Source organism: Mesoplodon densirostris, chromosome 7 (assembly GCF_025265405.1).
Source record: "Mesoplodon densirostris isolate mMesDen1 chromosome 7, mMesDen1 primary haplotype, whole genome shotgun sequence".
NCBI classification, from domain to species: Eukaryota; Metazoa; Chordata; class Mammalia; order Artiodactyla; family Ziphiidae; genus Mesoplodon; species Mesoplodon densirostris.
Window position 1 is genome coordinate 78,491,035 of NC_082667.1, and position 21,065 is coordinate 78,512,099.

At 51.0% G+C, this 21,065-nt stretch overlaps 1 protein-coding gene across 1 annotated transcript in view; it reads right to left on the reverse strand.

Moving 5' to 3' along the window:
* Positions 1 to 21,065, reverse strand: part of LOC132493382 (BCL-6 corepressor-like) — a 49,216-nt gene that overhangs the window by 7,253 nt on the left and 20,898 nt on the right. The window contains 6 exon segments of the mRNA XM_060103844.1: positions 1,827 to 2,012; positions 2,309 to 2,490; positions 3,075 to 3,317; positions 3,741 to 3,986; positions 16,005 to 16,191; positions 17,375 to 20,210. Of these exon segments, the coding sequence (XP_059959827.1) occupies positions 1,827 to 2,012; positions 2,309 to 2,490; positions 3,075 to 3,317; positions 3,741 to 3,986; positions 16,005 to 16,191; positions 17,375 to 20,011 (3,681 nt within the window). The 5' untranslated portion in view covers positions 20,012 to 20,210.

Consider the following 21,065-nt stretch of genomic DNA (forward strand, 5'->3'; position numbering starts at 1 on the left):
AAATCCCACCGTAAACATTCCCAAGGCTTCCTGTGCAATCAAAGGCCAGGTAGCCTAAAAAAGTATGGATCAAGTGCCCCTTGGTCCAGGCCTCAGAGCCACCAAACCAAAATGGAAACTGTCTTAGAGGACCAACGAGGGTCTTTTGACGTCTCTGGTCCCAAAGGGAGGCTGCTGGAAATGATGCCAAGTTCACAGGTGGGGCTCGGAGCCCCGCCCTCCACGGCGGGTGCAGCAGCACCCCGCCAGCCCCATCTCCAGCATTTGCTGGAAGCGGGAGTCTACTTTCTCAACCCTAACCCAGAAGTTGGGGTTAGGGGTCTCCCCCCCACCTCCAGCATTTGCTGGAAGCAAGGAGACTATTTTCTCAACCACAGGGGGTCTAGCTCAACACTATGTGCAACATCTGCTCTGTCCTCCTAGGCGCCCGCTCTCAGCTCTTGGGAAACCAACTGGGTGCTCCTTGGACTTCACCTGCAAGTAACTGCGCTAACTACCAGAAAGTGCTCTCTAGCTAATGGAGAGGTCTCCAAGAGACGTGTAGATATAAACAACAGCACATTCAACCCACAACAACAACAAAACACCCCCAAACTAAGCATAGCCCTAGTGCTTCCAACTTCCCACCCACAGTCATGCCTTAGGGCCAAGGCAGGCACACTTCCAAGGGCTCACGGCACTATAGACCGGGGTGGGGGGACACGACAGGAGATAGGGGACAGGGGCACAGAGCTGGCTGAGGGTGTGGGCGCCAGGGCTCCGGGCCATCCTGGGTCCTGCCACCCCAGTGCTCATCCACACCTCCACGCTCAGCCTGCTGAACCGTGTTTTACTGTCACCATTCAACTCCCAGAGGGCTGATGCCAGCACAGAAAAATGCCTTTGCCCTGTGGGCTATTACATCACAATTGCTACTGACAAGTATGGTGGGGGAACTGCACAGGGCAGAGAGAGTCATCTCTCTCACAGAGGTTTTGGACTGTAAAAAGGGCAATTCCAGTGTGAGCCAGTCTTGCTGAGGAGCGTGGTGGGCTGTGGAGCACTGCTGGATTGCTACCTGTACGGGTATCAGCTAACTCCTCTGAGGCTCAGTTTCCTCATCTGAGAGTGGGCTAGTACTCGTTACTCCCAAGTGAAGATGTTAAAAGGGTGAAAGTAGTTACTACAGATCACACGGGCTTAGGCAGATATCAGCTATCTTTCTATGTTGCTCTAGCAATAGAGGCTATCACTGTCATCAGCCGTGCTGGGTTGGGATACAGCAGTGTGGACAGGGAGTTTTGTGCAAGGCTCAACCCCTGCTCCCCGCCCATCAGCCCTCGGCTCCCATGCCCTCTCAGAAAGAGACTGCTCAGGTCTGCCCCACTCCCACCCCTACTCTGCACAGACACTTCCCACCCGCTACCCCACAGGGGCATCACTCTGCCCCAAACAGCACAAGTTAGTAGAGCTAATAACTACTCTACTTCTTGCTATTCAGAATCCAAAAGGCTCATTAAAATTCCCCTGGTCGCCAAGCCCTGGGTTAGGTCAGATTTTGTATCAGAGATAAGTGAGCCGGACTGGCCAAAGCAGCCTACCTGCCTGAACGGAACGGAACATCAGAGAGGCCTGCCTTTCTTTTCACACCACGACTGAACAAGCCACCAAAGAGCCCGCAGTGTGAGAGGGGCCAACGCAAACACCCTGCTGGAACACCCAGCCCAGCCCGCCACGTGGAGGGGGCTGGGCTCTGAGACCCGCCCCCCATCCCCAGCCAGTGTGTCCCCCACCCAAGGAGCAGTAGCGGGCGGATCCTGATCCGGGGCACCCACAAGGATGCTCACCTCGTAGCCAAGCCGGGAGGCCTGCTGTAGGAGGGTCTCGCCTGCGTTCTTATTGACAATAAGTCTCCGCGCTTCCGGTGGCATCGGGCGGGACTGGGTGGTCTCTGGAGGGGAGCTTGAGCATGTCAGCTGCGAGGACTGGGAAGATGGTAACAATTGCTGTAAACGGTCCAAGGGCTTCTGGTCCTGCTTGGCCGGCGAAAGATCATAGTCGGAACTGGGCTCAGGCCACTCCAGAGTGGAGGAAAGCACTTTTCCTCCTCTCTGTCTGAGGGAGGCGGGGCGCGAGGAAGGGGCTGCATTTTTACTCGCTGGAAACTTCACCGCCACCCAGGAGACAGGTTCCCTAGGAAGGGGCAGTGACATTTTGGGGGGAGGGGTTCAGGAAAAGGAAAGCTTTGGCCCTAGAAGCAGAGAAGTAGGCAGGCGGGATGTGCCTGCACACGCCCGGGGGGCGGGGGAGAGCCAGGGGCAAGAGGTACCTTGCCATCCGCATTGTCCACGTAGGAGTCCCCTGGCAGCGGCAAGCCCCGCCTGGGCTCCTGAGGGATCAAATGCTTGGTTTTGCATGGTTGCTTCGCGGATGGTTTCTCGCTGTTGTCGGTGTATTTCTGCGGCAGGGGCGAAGGCTGCCGATCCATTTCTTTGTCCATGCACAGCACATCTGTCAGGGGGAGAAGAAGCGGGCGTTACACAGTTGTAGCCGGTGAGGAAAGAAAAGCCCATTGTTAGCACTGATCGTTGGAGCAGCTTCAGTTTTTAAAGATATACCAATTATGTTTTCAAAGCGCTAATATTTTAATCATCCCACATTCAACCGGCAAATAGGCTAACCCACGAAACGCCAAATGGCAAGTCGCTTCAAAGGGCCGCAAGAGAGGGCAGAAGCCAGCCCTTCGTGCGCTCCCGTCCCCACCCGTGGGGGGCCTGGGTGCTCGGGACAGGGAGACTCGGGACAGACAGCCTGAGGCTGGAATGAGGGCACTGACAAGCGCCCGGGGTCACCCAAGACTTCCCTTCCTGCCCAGCTGCGGGCTGGGTGATGAGGAGCAGCCCAGGAAGTCGAGCTCCCGCCTCACTCTCCATTCCATAAGGAAGTGTGCAGGCTGAAAGGACCTCAGGAAGAAAACTCCCTGCTCGCCACACGCTACTCTTGTCAACTTGGATGGCGCTCAGGTCCCCTCCAGGCCGTTTCCCACAGAGGGCGGGTGATCCACCCTCCAGGAGCGCCCCCCGCCCCGTGCGTACCTTGTTCATTGTCACTGCATTTAAGGGACTCCTCCAACCAGCTTCTGTTGCTTTTGGCCTCTGCCCTTTTCCTGCCAGGTTTCTCTTCGGAGATGCTATTGCCCTGGGGGGTGACCGCAGGCTGGACCGCCTGGGTCACTTCCTTCCTGCCCTGCCGGCCAGGTTTGCTCTCTGCTGCCGACACCTGCTGCTCCCGCCGTTCTCTAAGGTGCAGCAAGCGGCGCTGCTTTCTGGGATGGAGCCCTGTTAATTCAATGCACACCTCAGGTTGGTCAGCTCACTATAATGTGGCTCTTCTAAGCGGTTAGAGGAACTGTTTGTCATTTCCCTCTCAGGCCAGTCAGCTAATGGAGAAATAACTACAAATTAATAAAGAAGCCCCCCGGGGCGGGGAACGAACTGTCTTACACATCACTAACAGGAGAGGGGGAGGGGAGGGGTGTGGTCACTGTGTTGGCTGGAACTTGTCACCAAGTCTCAGGAGGGGGCCTATTTGCGTTTGGCCAACTTTGGGCTCCAGCCCCGGCACCTGGCTTTGGGGGGATGGGGGGTGGGGAGGTGTGAGTGGCTCCCCCCAGGGCTCCAGGGTAGGACTGGAACTTTCCACTGCTCCGCTCCAGGACTTCCGTAGGGTGTCCTGCGGGCCCGAAGCCAAACCGAGCTCACCTTTGGAGACCCGTCTCCGCTTGGCTTTCAGCAGAGAGTCCTCCGGGAGCACAGTGGTCTCAGTGTGGTTCCTATTGCCAGAGACCTTGCGCTTTCTGTTCAGCCGGAGGGTGGGGCTGCGTGACGCGTCCGGGGCCGCCTGGTCGGTGGGGGACTCTCTGGGGGGCTCCGTGTCCATGTCCTCAGGAAGATCACTGTCTTCTGGGGCTTTGAAGGGGTCAGGTTTGCTTCCATCATAACACTCCCCTAGGGGAGGGGAGACAACCCGGAAAGGCGGGAACAAAGGTCACCAGGAGCAGGCAGGACCCCCATGCCCAAGGCAATCTGCTACCAACAGACCACCCCCCTTTGGAGACCAGGGGCCTCACACGCTGGAGGCACAAAACCCTCAGAAAGACGTCCCAAAGGAAGGACAGCTGAACACAACCAGCAAAGAAAGCAGAAAATGAGGCGTGTAGCCCACTCACAATCCATCCTTCAAGGGTCAAGGTGAGGCATCTACACCATCCGTCTATAGGCATGTGAGATCACTCCCTAACTGCTTAACTCTCCAAGGTGGCTTACTTTTAAAGTGGGGGTGAGTGACCTCACAGTAAGATCCAACCAATCAGGGCGGAGCTACAAATGACTATGGAAACAACTGCTAGTAAACAAAAAAGGCTGATGTCATCAAGAGACCAAATAGCCCCCAACTGCCATCTACACAGACATAGCACCAATGTTCACTTGGGTCAGCAGGGGCGAGGGTGAAGAAAAAGGGTAGGGAAAGAATGGTGGGAGAGAGACTTCCGGGTAAGATGGCGGAAGAGTAAGACGCGGAGATCACCTTCCTCCCCACAGATACACCAGAAATACAGCTACACGTGGAACAACTCCTACAGAACACCTACTGAACGCTGGCAGAAGACCCCAGACCTCCCAAAAGGCAAGAAACTCCCCACATACCTGGGTAGGGCAAAGCGGAGAGATTCCCGCACAGAGGAGCGGTGCCGAGCGGCACTCACCAGCCCGAGAGGCTTGTCTGCTCCCCCGCCGGGGCGGGCGGCGCTGGAGCTGAGGCTCGGGCTTCGGTCAGAGCGCAGCGAGAGGACTGGGGCTGGCGGCGAGAACTCAGCCTGAAGGGGGCTAATGTGCCACAGCTAGCCGGGAGGGAGTCCGGGAAAACTCTGGAGCTGCCGAAGAGGCAGGAGACTTTTTCTTCCCTCTTGGTTTCCTGGTGCGCGAGGAGAGGGGATTAAGAGCGCCGCGTAAAGGAGCTCCAGAGACGGGCGCGAGTCGCGGCTGAAAGCGCCGAGCCCAGAGACGGGCGTGGGACGCTGGGGCTGCTGCTGCCGCCGCCAAGAAGCCTGTGTGCGAGCGCAGGTCACTGTCCACACCGCCCTTCCGGGAGCCTGTGCAGCCTGCCACTGCCGGGGTCCCGGGATCCAGGGGCGGCTTCCCTGGGAGAACGCACGGCGCGCCTCGGGCTGGTGCAACGTCACGCCGACCTCTGCCGCTGCAGGCTCGCCCCGCACTCCGTACCCCTCCCTCCCGCCCGGCCTGAGTGAGCCAGAGTCCCCGAAGAGGCTGCTCCTTTAACCCTGTCCTGTCTGAGCGAAGAACAGACGCCCTCCGGCGACCTACACGCAGAGGCGGGGCCAAATCCAAAGCTGAGACCCAGGAGCTGTGAGAACAAAGAAGAGAAAGGGAAACCTCTCCCAGCAGCCTCAGAAGCAGCGGATTAAAGCTCCACAATCAACTTCATGTACCCTGCATCTGTGGAATACATGAATAGACAACAAATCATCCCAAATTGAGTAGCCAGGAGTCAGTGCTGTGCCTCTGAGGTGGGAGAGCGAACTTCAGGACACTGGTCCACAAGAGACCTCCCAGCTCCACATAATATCAAACGGCGAAAATCTTCCAGAGATCTCCATCTCAACACCAGCACCCAGCTTCACTCAACGACCAGCAAGCTACAGTGCTGGACACCCTATGCCAAACAACTAGCAAGACAGGAACACAACGCCACCCATTAGCAGAGAGGCTGCCTCAAATCATAAAAAGTCCGCAAACACCCCAAAACACACCACCAGACGTGGACCTGCCCACCAGAAAGACAAGATCCAGCCTCATCCACCAGAACACAGGCAGTAGTCCCCTCCACCAAGAAGCCTACACAACCCACTAAACCAACCTTAGCCACTGGGGACAGACACCAAAAACAACGGGAACTACGAACCTGCAGCCTGCAAAAAGGAGACCCCAAACACAGTAACATAAGCAAAATGAGAAGACAGAAAAACACACAGCAGGAGAAGGAGCAAGATAAAAACCCACCAGACCTAACAAATGAAGAGGTAATAGGCAGTCTATCTGAAAAAGAATTCAGAATAATGATGGTAAAGATGATCCAAAATCTTGGAAATAGAATAGACAAAATGCAAGAAACAGTTAACAAGGACCTAGAAGAACTAAAGACGAATCAAGCATCGATTAAAAACACAATAAATGAAATAAAAAATACTCTAGATGGGATCAATAGCAGAATAACTGAGGCAGAAGAACGGATAAGTGAGGTGGAAGATAAAATAGTGGAAATAACTGATGCAGAGCAAAATAAAGAAAAAAGAATGAAAAGAACAGAGGACAGTCTCAGAGACCTCTGGGACAACATTAAACGCACCAACATTCGAATTATAGGGGTTCCAGAAGAAGAAGAGAAAAAGAAAGGGACTGAGAAAATATTTGAAGAGATTATAGTTGAAAACTTCCCTAATATGGGAAAGGAAATAGTTAATCAAGTCCAGGAGGCACAGAGAGTCCCATACAGAATAAATCCAAGGAGAAATACACCAAGACACATATTAATCAAACTGTCAAAAATTAAACACAAAGAAATCGTATTAAAAGCAGCAAGGCAAAAACAACAAATAACACACAAGGGAATCCCCATCAGGATAACAACTGATCTCTCAGCAGAAACTCTACAAGCCAGAAGGGAGTGGCAGGACATAATTAAAGTGATGAAGGAGAAAAACCTGCAACCAAGATTACTCTACCCAGCAAAGATCTCATTCAGATTTGATGGAGAAATTAAAACCTTTACAGACAAGCAAAAGCTGAGAGAGTTCAGCACCACCAAACCAGCTTTACAACAAATGCTAAAGGAACTTCTCTAGGCAAGAAACACAACAGAAGGAAAAGAACTACAATAACGAACCAAAAACAATTAAGAAAATGGGAATAGGAACATACATATCAATAATTACCTTAAATGTAAATGGACTAAATGCTCCCACCAAAAGACACAGACTGGCTGAATGGATACAAAAACAAGACCCATATATATGCTGTTTACAAGAGACCCACTTCAGACCTAGAGACACATACAGAGTGAAAGTAAGGGGATGGAAAAAGATATTCCATGCAAATTGGAAACCAAAAGAAAGCTGGAATAGCAATTCTCATATCAGACAAAATAGACTTTAAAATAAAGACTATTAGAAGAGACAAAGAAGGACACTACATAATGATCAAGGGATCGATCCAAGAAGAAGATATAACAATTGTAAATATTTATGCACCAAACATAGGAGCACCCCAATACATAAGGGAAATATTAACAGCCATAAAAGGAGAAATCGACAGTAACACAATCATAGTAGGGGACTTTAACACCCCACTTTCACCAATGGACAGGTCATCCAAAATGAAAATAAATAAGGAAACACAAGCTTTAAATGATACATTAAACAAGATGGACTTAATTGATATTTATAGGACATTCCATCCAAAAACAACAGAATACACATTTTTCTCAAGTGCTCATGGAACATTCTCCAGGATAGATCATACCTTGGGTCACAAATCAAGCCTTGGTAAATTTAAGAAAATTGAAATTGTATCAAGTATCTTTTCTGACCACAATGCTATGAGACTAGATATCAATTACAGGAAAAGAGCTGTAAAACATACAAACACATGGAGGCTAAACAATACACTACTTAATAACGAAGTGATCACTGAAGAAATCAAAGAGGAAATTAAAAAATACCTAGAAACAAATGACAATGGAGACACGACGACCCAAAACCTATGGGATGCAGCAAAAGCAGTTCTAAGAGGGAAGTTTATGGCAATACAATCCCACCTTAAGAAACAGGAAACATCTCGAATAAACAACCTAACCTTGCACCTAAAGCAATTAGAGAAAGAAGAACAAAAACATCCCAAAGTTAGCAGAAGGAAAGAAATCATAAAAATCAGATCAGAAATAAATGAAAAAGAAATGAAGGAAACGATAGCAAAGATCAATAAAAGTAAAAGCTGGTTCTTTGAGAAGATAAACAAAATTGATAAACCATTAGCCAGACTCATCAAGAAAAAAAGGGAGAAGACTCAAATCAATAGAATTAGAAATGAAAAAGGAGAAGTAACAACTGACACTGCAGAAATACAAAAGATCATGAGAGATTACTATAAGCAACTCTATGCCAATAAAATGGACAACCTGGAAGAAATGGACAAATTCTTAGAAATGCACAACCTGCCAAGACTGAATCAGGAAGAAATAGAAAATATGAACAGACCAATCACAAGCACTGAAATTGAAACTGTGATAAAAAATCTTCCGACAAACAAAAGCCCAGGACCAGATGGCTTCACAGGCGAATTCTATCAAGCATTTAGAGAAGAGCTAACACCTATCCTTCTGAAACTCTTCCAAAATATAGCAGAGGGAGGAACACTCCCAAACTCATTCTATGAGGCCACCATCACCTTGATACCAAAACCAGACAAGGATGTCACAAAGAAAGAAAACTACAGGCCAATATCACTGATGAACATAGATGCAAAAATCCTCAACAAAATACTAGCAAACAGAATCCAACAGCACATTAAAAGGATCATACACCATGATCAAGTGGGGTTTATTCCAGGAATGCAAGGATTCTTCAATATACGCAAATCAATCAACGTGATACACCATATTAACAAACTGAAGGAGAAAAACCATATGATCATCTCAATAGATGCAGAGAAAGCTTTTGACAAAATTCAACACCCATTTATGATAAAAACCCTGCAGAAAGTAGGCATAGAGGGAACTTTCCTCAACATAATAAAGGCCATATATGACAAACCCACAGCCAGCATCGTCCTCAATGGTGAAAAACTGAAACCATTTCCACTAAGATCAGGAACAAGACAAGGTTGCCCACTCTCACCACTCTTATTCAACATAGTTTTGGAAGTTTTAGCCACAGCAATCAGAGAAGAAAAGGAAATAAAAGGAATCCAAATGGGAAAAGAAGAAGTAAAGCTGTCACTGTTTGCAGATGACATGATACTATACATAGAGAATCCTAAAGATGCTACCAGAAAACTACTAGAGCTAATCAATGAATTTGGTAAAGTTGCAGGATACAAAATTAATGCACAGAAATCTCTGGCATTCCTATATACTAATGATGAAAAATCTGAAAGTGAAATCAAGGAAACACTCCCATTTACCATTGCAACAAAAAGAATAAAATATCTAGGAATAAACCTACCTAAGGAGACAAAAGACCTGTATGCAGAAAATTATAAGACACTGATGAAAGAAATTAAAGATGATACAAATAGATGGAGAGATGTACCATGTTCTTGGATTGGAAGAATCAACATTGTGAAAATGACTCTACTACCCAAAGCAATCTACAGATTCAATGCAATCCCTATCAAACTACCAATGGCATTTTTCACAGAACTAGAACAAAAAATTTCACAATTTGTATGGAAACACAAAAGACCCCGAATAGCCAAAGCAATCTTGAGAACGAAAAATGGAACTGGAGGAATCAGGCTCCCTGACTTCAGACTATACTACAAAGCTACAGTAATCAAGACAGTATGGTACTGGCACAAGAACAGAAAGATAGATCAATGGAACAGGATAGAAAGCCCAGAGATAAACCCACGGACATATGGTCACCTTATCTTTGATAAAGGAGGCAGGAATGTACAGTGGAGAAAGGACAGTCTCTTCAATAAGTGGTGCTGGGAAAACTGGACAGGGACATGTAAAAGTATGAGATTAGATCACTCCCTAACACCATACACAAAAATAAGCTCAAAATGGATTAAAGACCTAAATGTAAGGCCAGACACTATCAAACTCCTAGAGGAAAACATAGGCAGAACACTCTATGACATAAATCACAGCAAGATCTTTTTTGACCCACCTCCTAGAGAAATGGAAATAAAGACAAAAATAAACACATGGGACCTAATGAAACTTCAAAGCTTTTGCACAGCAAAGGAAACCATAAACAAGACGAAAAGACAACCCTCAGAATGGGAGAAAATATTTGCAAATGAAGCAACTGACAGAGGATTAATCTACAAAATTTATAAGCAGCTCATGCAGCTCAATAGCAAAAAAACAAACAACCCAATCCAAAAATGGGCAGAAGACCTAAATAGACATTTCTCCACAGAAGATATACAGACTGCCAACAAACACATGAAAGGATGCTCAACATCTTTACTCATTAGAGAAATGCAAATCAAAACTACAATGAGATATCATCTCACACCAGTGAGAATGGCCATCATCAAAAAATCTAGAAACAATAAATGCTGGAGAGGGTGTGGAAAAAAGGGAACACTCTTGCACTGCTGGTGGGAATGTGAATTGGTACAGCCACTATGGAGAACGGTATGGAAGTTCCTTAAAAAACTACAAATAGAACTACCATATGACCCAGCAATCCCACTACTGGGCATATACCCTGAGAAAACCATAATTCAAAAAGAGACATGTACCAAAATGTTCATAGCAGCCCTATTTACAATAGCCCGGAGATGGAAACAACCTAAGTGTCCATCATCGGATGAATGGATAAAGAAGATGTGGCACCTATATACAATGGAATATTACTCAGCCATAAAAAGAAATGAAATTGAGCTATTTGTAATGAGGTGGATGGACCTAGAGTCTGTCATACAGAGTGAAGTAAGTCAGAAAGAGAAAGACAAATACTGTATGCTAACACATATATATGGAATTTAAGAAAAAAAAATGTCATGAAGAACATAGGGGTAAGACAGGAATAAAGACACAGACCTACTAGAGCATGGACTTGAGGATATGGGGAGGGGGAAGGGTAAGCTGTGACAAAGTGAAAGAGCGGCATGGACATATATATACGCTACCAAACGTAAGGTAGATAGCTAGTGGGAAGCAGCCGCATAGCACAGGGAGATCAGCTCGGTTCTTTGTGACCGCCTGGAGGGGTGGGATAGGGAGGGTGGGAGGGAGACGCAAAAGGGAGGGGATATGGGAACATATGTATATGTATAACTGATTAAATTTGTAAAATAAAATTTAAAAAAATCTAAAAAAAAAAAAAAAAAGAATGGTGGGAGGCTGGGAAGCTGGGGAGACCAAGGCAAGAGGAGCCTGGCAAAGGGAAAGGAAAGGCTTCCTGGTGCACACACAAGGGTCAAGGGCAATTTCAAAGAACTCAACCAGATTGCTACAAGTCCGTCTGTCCTCTTTCCACACCCGTGGGGGGAAAAGCATTTCACTGCCATCGAGGGGCTGCTCCTGTTTCCTGTCTAGGAAGAAGGCCCTCAGTGACACCAGTCACCCACCTGGCACGTCTCCACGCCTTCCTTCCCAGGCAACAAGCATCTGAGGACATTTCAAAGACAAGACTCCAACCCCCTTCATGGGGGGTGGGGGGTGGGGGGGCGGCGGGCAGGGCTGAACTGCTCACACCCCAGCTCCGCCTGTGTTGCTCCTGCCCCCTCTGCTCAATCTAGCATCCACTTGGGGCTTTTCCTCCAATCACCCCAGCCTAACATCACTCCTCACTTTTGCTCTAGCCAAAGAAACAGTTCAACTGCTTTGCTAGTCACATTGTTTCTAACACACAAATAATTCCATAATGATCACTGTGCTGTTAAAGAGTTCCCCGAAGATGACCCTGTGTCCATCACCGGCCGGGGGTGGGGGTGGGTGTATGAGTTTGGTATTTCGTTAACACCTGAGCTAAGCTCCCACAGCCCGTTTTTCTAGATGAAATCATGGACACACCCCTCACATGCTGCTCGCATTCCTCCTCCTCTCCCTAGACCACTTCAAGTATCACTCCCACTTCTGCCCAGCCGGCTGGTCCCCTGATCAGCCTCTCTTGGGGGGCATTCCCAGCATTTAATGGCAGTCAGTTGTGGGGATGAACCTCACCCTGGCCTGGGCTAGCCTGACCTGTGTTCTCAATGGTGGAACACACTTAGCTTTTCTCCAAGGCTATCCCAAGGTGGGAGAGATCCCCATCTACTCTTGACGGAATGGTGGAATCACCCCAACCGTGAGGGTCTCCTGCCATGGCAGCAGGAGAAACCCCAAACTCCTGGCCTGTGCTTACGGGTGATGCAGCCCAGGCTACCGCAGGCCCGGTGAAGACGGCGTGCTGCAACTCTCACTCCGGCTGCTCTGTGACCCTCTTAAACACTCGGGCAGGAATGGCGCCGCTTTACAACTCGGCCCCCTTCACTTGTAAAGTGGGAATGTTACTGCTAGCCTGCCTCCAGGGTGGGCTTCATAATCATGGGCCGGGCTCAGCACAGAGAAAGGCTGGAAAAATCCCTTTAACCAAAAGATGCCAAGACTTTCAGACCAGCCTGAATCTCAGGCCTGAAATGTAGGAAATTTTAAGAGGTGAGCCCTGCTGGTTACACCATTGGACTTCTCTGGTCCAATCTGGTCCAATCAGCCTTCCCTAAAAGCTCCGTGGGAGGGCATCCATGGAGGAATGGAAGGGCTACCTTAAGAACCCCCATGTCCAATTTGAAAGTTTCTTTTTCCAGACTAGGTCCATCCACCCTTCCCCCAACCCCGGAGCCTTTTAGGGCAAAGATCTCAATTCCCCTCAGCTAAGGCCCCCCAAGACCTTACGCTAGTGTGACCTTACCCAGGCCAGTAATAACCCTGAAGGACACCCACCCCGACTGCCCAAGATGCCCATGGCCACCAGCAATGGGGTAGAGGCTCCGTGTCACTTGGAGCTTCTCAAAGACTGTTCTAACCACGACCCACAGGAGGATGACCCTTGAGGGCAAAGGAGATGGGGAGATAAATAGATACACGGGGATCCTAACCATCAGGCTTTGCCATCATTGCTACTTTTGGCCCTTCTAAAAGTGGGAAGCCATGTGCCCTTGGTCACCCAGTCTAAGCAAGATGTGAACGTGGTCCCTGCAGCATGGTCCTATGACTCACAGCACATATATCCCAAATTCATTATGGTTGTACCATAGCATCACCTCACAGAAGCATCACCACAGCAACATTTACAAGTCACTGTGGCAACAAAGCACCCTCACCACTGTTGAGCCATGCCCAGTGAGGCCTAAACAAGGTGAGAGGGTTCTGACTTGCTGGAAGGCTCCCCAGGATTAAAATCCCCTTCTCTGTAGCTTAACTATAATAGCACCTCCAGTCAGGGCTAACCTTGTTCAAAGTTACTCCCGCTACACAAGGAGTGCAGGGGATCTCTGTTCCAAAGTAGTTTACAAACGTGCAGGTGCTCAGCTGGAAGAGAAGTTCCCTGAGCAAAGAAGTTTCATGAAGCCCCTCGACTGAGGCTTCCTCCAGCTCCTGGCCAGGCACTGCCACTGAGCAGGTCCTAGGCCTGTCCCAGCCAAGTGGTTGGCAAGGGAGATGGTTACTCCAAGTTTGAGAAGGAAGGGACCAATGCCTCCTTGTCCCGCCCCATCTTCAAATGCCACTGAGGGTTCCTAGTGATGAACTTCCAAGTCTGAGGAACCTCCCAACTCATTTGGTGAACTTCCAAAATAAAAATTTCACTCAGCCACCCATGTGATCATAAAGAATAAATGAGTATCTCAGCCACTGTGTTTTCAAGTTAATTTCTTTTTTAAACAAGCCCCTAGCAACAAGATGCACCCACACCACGACAACCAGGGCCACGCAAACAGCACCCACCACCTTAGAAGCTCCTGGTCCCTCCATGGGTAGGGGCTGCCTCAGAAGGGGGAAGGCATCTTGAAGGCGTCCTGGACCCTCTCTGTGACCCCTGCCCGCCCCAAATCCCCGCCCCAGCTCCCATGTGCTCACAGCTCGGATCTCGGCCACACCGACACCCATGAGAAGGACCTGAGCCCATATCAGCTCAAGACGTGATGGCCCAAGAACAAGAAGGCCCGTTCATATCCAGCTGAATGGAATGAACACCTGCTGGGCCTTGGACGTGGAGGCCGCAGTAAGAACAGTGGCCCCTTCAGGTGACCTTTCCTGACCAGCTATTTACAAACCCCACGTCTCTACAAGACAGAGGGTGGGTGGGGAACCCACCTCCGATGCCCCAACCTTTCAAACGGAGCCCCTCACCTTCCCCAACCCTTCTCCTGCCCTCCCATGGTGGCCATTCATGGCTCACTGGGCCATGTCCCGGGTGCTCCAGGAAGAGACCCGTCGGTCAGTCTGAGATTGGAGGCAGGCGGTGGAGGGAGGGGGCTTTCGGAATCATCTGGGGCTCAGGCCCTGCTCCCCATCAGCCACACCGAGTTCTCGTCTCCACGCTCAGCAGGAAAGACTGGGAAGGACGCACACGAACGTCTCTGGGAAGAAGGGCGGGTGAGGCCACTGAGACGTGAAGGGCAGCGGCCACCCTGGGTTTGGCCACGTTGCTGGAGAAAAGGGCGAGAAGACTCGAGGCCGGTTAACTGCCCGCTCCCTTCCTCCAGCCTCCCTCACCGTCCACCCAGAACAGGCAGATCCCCTCCTCAGAAAAGTGCAGCCCCGTGAACTTGGCCTTGCCCACTTTTACCACATCTCTCTGAGAAACTTCCCCAAGAGCTGAGTTATGAGGCCACTCAGGAGGGTAAGGGCTGCGTGTCAGCTGTGAGCACAGGCAAGGAGGGAGGCCTTCTTGCTGCTTCACTCCAGGGTGGCCTGGACCCTCCGTTTTTCATTCCAACCCCGAGGGGGAGGAGCTCGGAATCGTCTACTCCAGGCACATCAAGAGCCCCATCCCTCGGGTCAGGCCGCCACTGACTAGCCCCAGAAATCCCCTTCTACGGGAGCCACGTAGAACACACCGGTCCCGGTGTGGCTTACCCAGAACCCTGGCCACAGGCCTTTGTCTGACCCCAAAGATGAGCTGGGGGAGGGCAGTGCTCCAAGCAGCAGAGAGAAGCACACGCTGTGGCTGACCACAATTTTCCCGAACTGCATCAGGCACCCACGACCTAAGCGTGAGGGCGAACGCCGACCCTACGACTGGGTCCAAGGGCCTGGGCCTCCCAAACGTGCCCACCAACCCCGACTGTCCCGTCTCAGGAGGATTTCACGCCCACCCTGCCCTCGACGTTCACCTAGGTGCCCTCACTCACCATCACCCGTGAGGTTTCTGGGGTCCGGAGCAGGCTGCAGGCCACAGGCCACAAGCACGCCCACTGAAGAAAGCGGGAGAAAGACCTCCACTTGCTGCCAACACATCTCATTAGCCCAGGAAGTCTCGAGGGCAAAGCCCGAAGTCAACCCCAGTGGGGGAGCAGCTGATGGGACGGCAGAGTGTGACTCGAGGCAAACACTAGCCTTCTCTCCAGTTTGGCCTCCAAAACCGAATACAGCCCGTCTGGTGGGAAGAACGGCCTCGTCGATCCCACGCCCTCGGAGCGTGCTGTCAACTCCTAGTGACTGCAAACACGCCTCTGCCACAGAGAACAATTCTGCTCCTCTTTCTGGTGCCTTCATCAGCCCTCATCTCACTTGAACGGAACCTCTGCCTTCGGAGGGAGAATCCGAGGACTCCCCACTCCCTCCCATAGGAGACCGTCACTCTGGAGGGTCTGGCTCTGGCTGCAAGTGTCATTCCACTGCTACCAAAAACCCGTATCCGTACCTGCTACAAAACAGAACACGTACCTGCTACGCTGGAGGTCTTGCACTGCCATTGCTCTGCTCTACTGTATCAGACTATTACCAACTACAGGACTAGCATTTCTCCGGAAAAAGGAGATGCGTGCCAGGAAACAACATTTCATAGGTGCTTCACTCCTGGATGCCGCAACGCTCAAAAGGACAACCAGCCTTGCAATCCACAGCTGGGAAGGGTGGCCAGAGCAGCCCGTTCTCCGAACAGCCAGCACCCAGACGCTGGGCCGTCGGAAGCGTATTGTTTCCTCTCACCTCCCTCGGCACTGGGAGCGGAACCGCCCCGTTCCCACCGACGTGGTACCACACGCGAGCCGCCTGGGTTCACTTACATCTCTCACTGTCGTTCTGGTCGGCAATGGCCTCCTCCGGGGCGACCGACTTTGGCTTTTTGTCCTGACTTCCTTTCAGCCTTTCCCAGTCAGTGGGGCTGAATTTGCGCACCTCGGAGTCTTTGGTCGTGGGGTGGCCACCTTCTCGCTCTTTCATCTCCAACTCCGAGAAGCGCATCACTGCACGCTAGAAAGAGAACAGAGATGGAAAAATGACACACCTTACCACCAAAGCTATTTCACTGCCCTTACCTTAAAGGAAAGTATCTTCAAAGAAAAGTTTGCCCAAAACCAACCACAATTTATGATACAACTAAGATATTTTAAAATTGAACGATAGAAATGTAAGAGTGTCTATGTGTAACTAGTCACACACTCTTTATTCCTAAAGCCATATGTATGTAGAGATATATGTGGTGTGTATGTATAGCCATACATACACTGTGGCATAGAGACAGACATTCTCTTTCGAAGGTAAATAAAACAAAACAAAAACACAACGCAAAGAAAGCAAAACAAAAACACAACAGAAAAGAAAACAAATGCACAGTGAATAAAGACGACCATGGCCCACAAACTTCCCTTTGTATATTTGGAAATGAAATGTAACTCAAAAGGTTTATGTAAGATTCTAGTAATAAAAATTTGAAGAACGGACCTCACAGTAAGCAGCGGGTAGACATAAAATACTGTCCTCTTGTAATCCTTCCATCTATGTCATTAAAATGGGCACTCAATGGATCATTTAGATAACTTTAGATAACATTTTTATAAGCATAAACCAATTTTTTTCTTAACATTGCAAAACACTTTGGCTTTGTCTTTTAATTAAAAGTAAAATATCTTAAGGAAATTCCTATACAACATCTATCATTCACTAGCAAGTTAAATACATACTCTATCCCTTTAAGCAAGGTTTGCTTTTTATTATTTTTGTTTGTTTGTTTGTTTGGTGGAAAAAAAAATTGCACGAATCTCACAGACATGCGGCCGTTACACACCTCCACCAAGTATCACATAAGGCATTCTAAGCAGCGCTTTTAGGTATATTTGTTAACGTACAGTAACGGCAGAGAAATCAAAGCGATTGATAGGTAAATGTCATGCAGTCTTTTAGACATCCTTCGCAATAATTAAAACTTCCGTTATCAGCATTTGAGTGGAGTTCGCTTAAAATCTACAGAATAACTTAAAGTATCCACTTACGTCCCCTGACTGGACACATTTCAAACATTTAAATTATCCTAAGCTTCATTAACCAAATCAGCCCGGTGTCCTGCCCTATCATACCCCCGGCCCCCTCCTCTTCACACATTAAAAAAACCTGACAACTGGTCAGGCTCCTGAAATTCGGGGGAGGGGGGGCTCACCTGCAACGCCCGCTGCTCCCGGCCGAGCTGACTGGAGTCTGCATACAGTCCGGTAGCGACACGCTTGAACCGGTCACCCACGTAACCAGCGGAGTTTGCGATTCTCTTTGCCAGCTTAGATGGCTTCGGGTTCAGAACTTTGCCATCGGTTGATCCTGCCTCGTCAGCTCCGTCTTTGGTGTAGGTGGGGGTGACGTCCACACTCGGTGGGGCACTGCCCATGCAAAATGGTTTGGGATCCTCTTGGGTTTTCCCGAAAGTGACCGCAGAGCTGTCGCTCCCCAGGGTCGGCACCAGGAATGGAGTCGAGACCGGCGTCGCCAGGTTCTTGTTGGTTACCGCTGGAACATTCTCCTTGCTTAAGCCTGAGACTGGCTGGCCCGGAGCCTCTTTGAAAGTATAGGCTTCGTGGAAGTCACTGATGCGCCCCAACTCCTCTCTCAGGGCAATGAAATCCCGGTGTGGCTGTAGAGCCGGGTCAGGCGGGGGTTTGGTGGGCTCGGCACTCTGGCTGACACTCTCAGCTGTGAAGCCGGGTTTGGACACGTTAGCGTCAGTTTTCGCATCTGGCTCTTCCCGGAGGAGGTCTACATAGACAAGCTTGTCACTCTTGACGACGGTCTTCCCTTGATTTCAGCTGGGGCTGGGCTTTAGGTTCTTGTCCGCGGGGACTTTTGGATGTAACTTGGTGCTGCCGGCTTCCAGCATCTCAGAAAACCGGTTCTGGAGGCTTGGGTCCTCGTAGCGGGTCCTCTCGTGGGACCGGTACCTCCTCTCCGGTTTCTCCTCTTTAGTGATCTCGATGGGCGTGTGAGGTATCAACATGGGATGCTCCATGCCCAACCCCAGCGCGTCCTGGTAGGTCACAAACTCCGGCCCACCCGTGGGTAGCCCGTAGGGCAGTCCCGGCTTTGGGGCGAGGTGCCCAGGAAAGAGACTGCCATTGGGCAACACCGGATGAGGGTAGACAGGGCCTTTGCCGTGTAAGGAGAGGGGACTTATGGCAATGCCCTCGGGCGCTGGGTAAGGCAGGTAACTCCTGGGGTAGGGGATTGGTGGGGACCTGAACGCCTCGTTTGGTGAGAGAAATACTGAGCTCGGCGGGAGGCCATTCTCATTCGCTTTGAAGCTCGGCTCTGGGTTGCTGGCTTTGGCGCCCTTGCTGCCGGTGCCGCCGCTGTGCTTGGCAGGTGTGGCCGGGGGCTGGCCCACGTGCTGGATGACGGATGGCGTGGTATCCACGGAGCTCCTGCTGGTCTCGCTGCCCTCGGCGGTGGCATTTGGGGCCGGCGACGCAGAGGCTGGGCGGCCGGCGCTCGACACCGACCCCGAAACGTTAGTGACCACGGAGTCGGCGGCGCCCATGCGGGGACACGAAGAACTGCGCTGCTGCGGGATGGCCCAGTCCAAGGCCTTGTTTTTCAGCGGCAGGCCTTTGCCATTGTTCGCTTCGTTAGGACTTGGCCCGGGCACCACCCAGGACGAGGGAGCCGTGCTAATGATCTCAGATCTATAGATAGCACAGCCATTTCCTGGAGGAGACAGAGTTTCTTTCGGAATCTCACTTCCGGAGAGCACTAGGCCGCTTCCAGCTCTGCTGTGAACCAGGACGGTGGGAGCCACCTTTTCCATGTGGTCAGCTTTGGAAGCATCTACATCCACCACTTTAGAGGACAAGTCTAGTGGCTTATCGGTGACGCCTTTGGTAACCGTCTGCTTCTCCAAGAGAGGAGGTGAGCTGCCATCTTTTCTGTCTTCTGCTGTTTTCCGGGTGTGCCCGGGAGCTGGCTGGGTGCTTTCGGCTCCTTCTGGAGCCTTTGGATACTTGCTGCTGCAGAGCCTGGCCGCGGGGAACTCGCTGCTGACCGTCATGTATGGCTTCGACAGGGTGACCGCGGGCGAGGTGGAGACCCTGGCACAGTGCTTATGGAACGCGGAGTAGGTGTCCGCAGCGGGCTGGGAGGGAAGGTGGACGCGGGGTGAAGGCCGAGGCGAGGGGGGCAACAGGAGAGCCGTGTCCCCCGGCAGGCCGCTGGTGACCGCCTTGGCAGAGGGCACCCTAGCCTGCTTACTGTTCTGGATGTGGGGATACGAGTGGGAATCGACCGGGTTCCCAGGACTGACGCCCATCTTCCAGGGCAGGCTTTTGTCCGCGCAGTGGACCAGAGGCGAGATGGCGGGTGAGGCCGAAGGCGTCGAGAGTCTCATGGGCGAGGCCAGGCATGATGGGATGTGGGGACTGATGTGGTGAGGTGGCGGCAGGTAGAGAAATCGCTCCCCATTGGTACAGACCGGAGAATACAGCGGCTGGGCCACGCCGTAGGACTGCTGAGGTAGCAAGGCCTTGTACGTGTTCAGGGAATACTTCTTTGGCGAGTCGAGGAAAGGGTAGATGGCTGGCATGGCCCCCTCCATGTAGGGATTGGCCCAGGGCAGCCGCAGGTAACTAGCACCATTGATGTTGAGCGGGCTCTGTTTGTCGCTGGCAGGTCTGTCCAAGCCCAGTGTTTCTGCCGTGGGGACAGCACTTTTTCGTATTCCGAGGGGCGCTTTGTATATAGCACTGAAGCCTTTTGGGGGCTTTCCGGAGACAGCGGAGGCCTCCATCGTCTCGGGTGTATTCGGTTTGAACTGCATCTCTGGGTTTCTTTCGGAAGAAAACCCCAGACCACCTATGGTTGTGGCAGCCTCCCGCCCTTTCTCTGAGCCCAGTCCACACGAGCTAGAATAGACGATGTTTCCGGGGACACGCAGCCCTTCCCGGATCAGGCCGGTGCGTGCGGTCCATGCTCAGCGCTGCCAGGCCATCGATCCGATGGGCCGTGGTCGCGTCCACCTTCGCAGAAGAAGAATATGGGTATTACCGAGGACATGCCTTCAAAGCAGCCCATCCCAAAGAGAAACCGCGGACTAGCTCAATAGGACATCAGCCTCAACATCTGAGCCGAAACGGCTAAAAACTAAAGGATTCACAAGGTCTTTGGCCCCCTCCCCGCTTACCCAGAACCCTCCTCTGCCTGCCGCCTCACCGGTGTCCAACTAGTGTCCTCAAAGCACGGAAAACGTTGGTCCCTGTAGACTTGAGGCCCCTGCATTAATTCAGTCATCTATTAACTCTGGAAGATCCACCTTCTCAGCAGAAATTCTTTGCTGCAACTGAGGTGATACCAACTCCACTGCTCTCAGAACCACCCTCGTGGGGTACAGAACTCGGACTCACCCTCCCCAGGCCCCAGTCAGGTTAGGGCGGGGCGATGTGCACTGCGTTTTTCCCGGATGGAGCGGGGAGGCATTCTTTAACATAACAAAACCCAACCTTCAGGGGGACAGTAAGGAACGAAGGACTTGAGCTGTCTCATTTCTAAATCAATGAAGAGGCCGCGGGTCAAACTGTAGTTGTGTCTTTTGACTTCCTCTCCCTGGTATCTGAAGACAGCTCTGTTTCATATTTTACTGGGAAGGGAAACCCTAAGGGTCTACTTGGAGGCTACACATTTATCCAGCTGGGAGCACTGATGTGGCACGTAGCTTATCGAAGAAAAGGCGGCACGTATCCCACCAGTCACCAGGGGACGAGGACGTAAATGGCGAGCACAGCCAAGAAAGCGAGCCAGGAAGAAATTGGGTGAGGCTTCGTCCTGCGGCCTAGGCTTTCTACTCAGCCCTGCCCTGAAACACCCCGCCCCGCCCC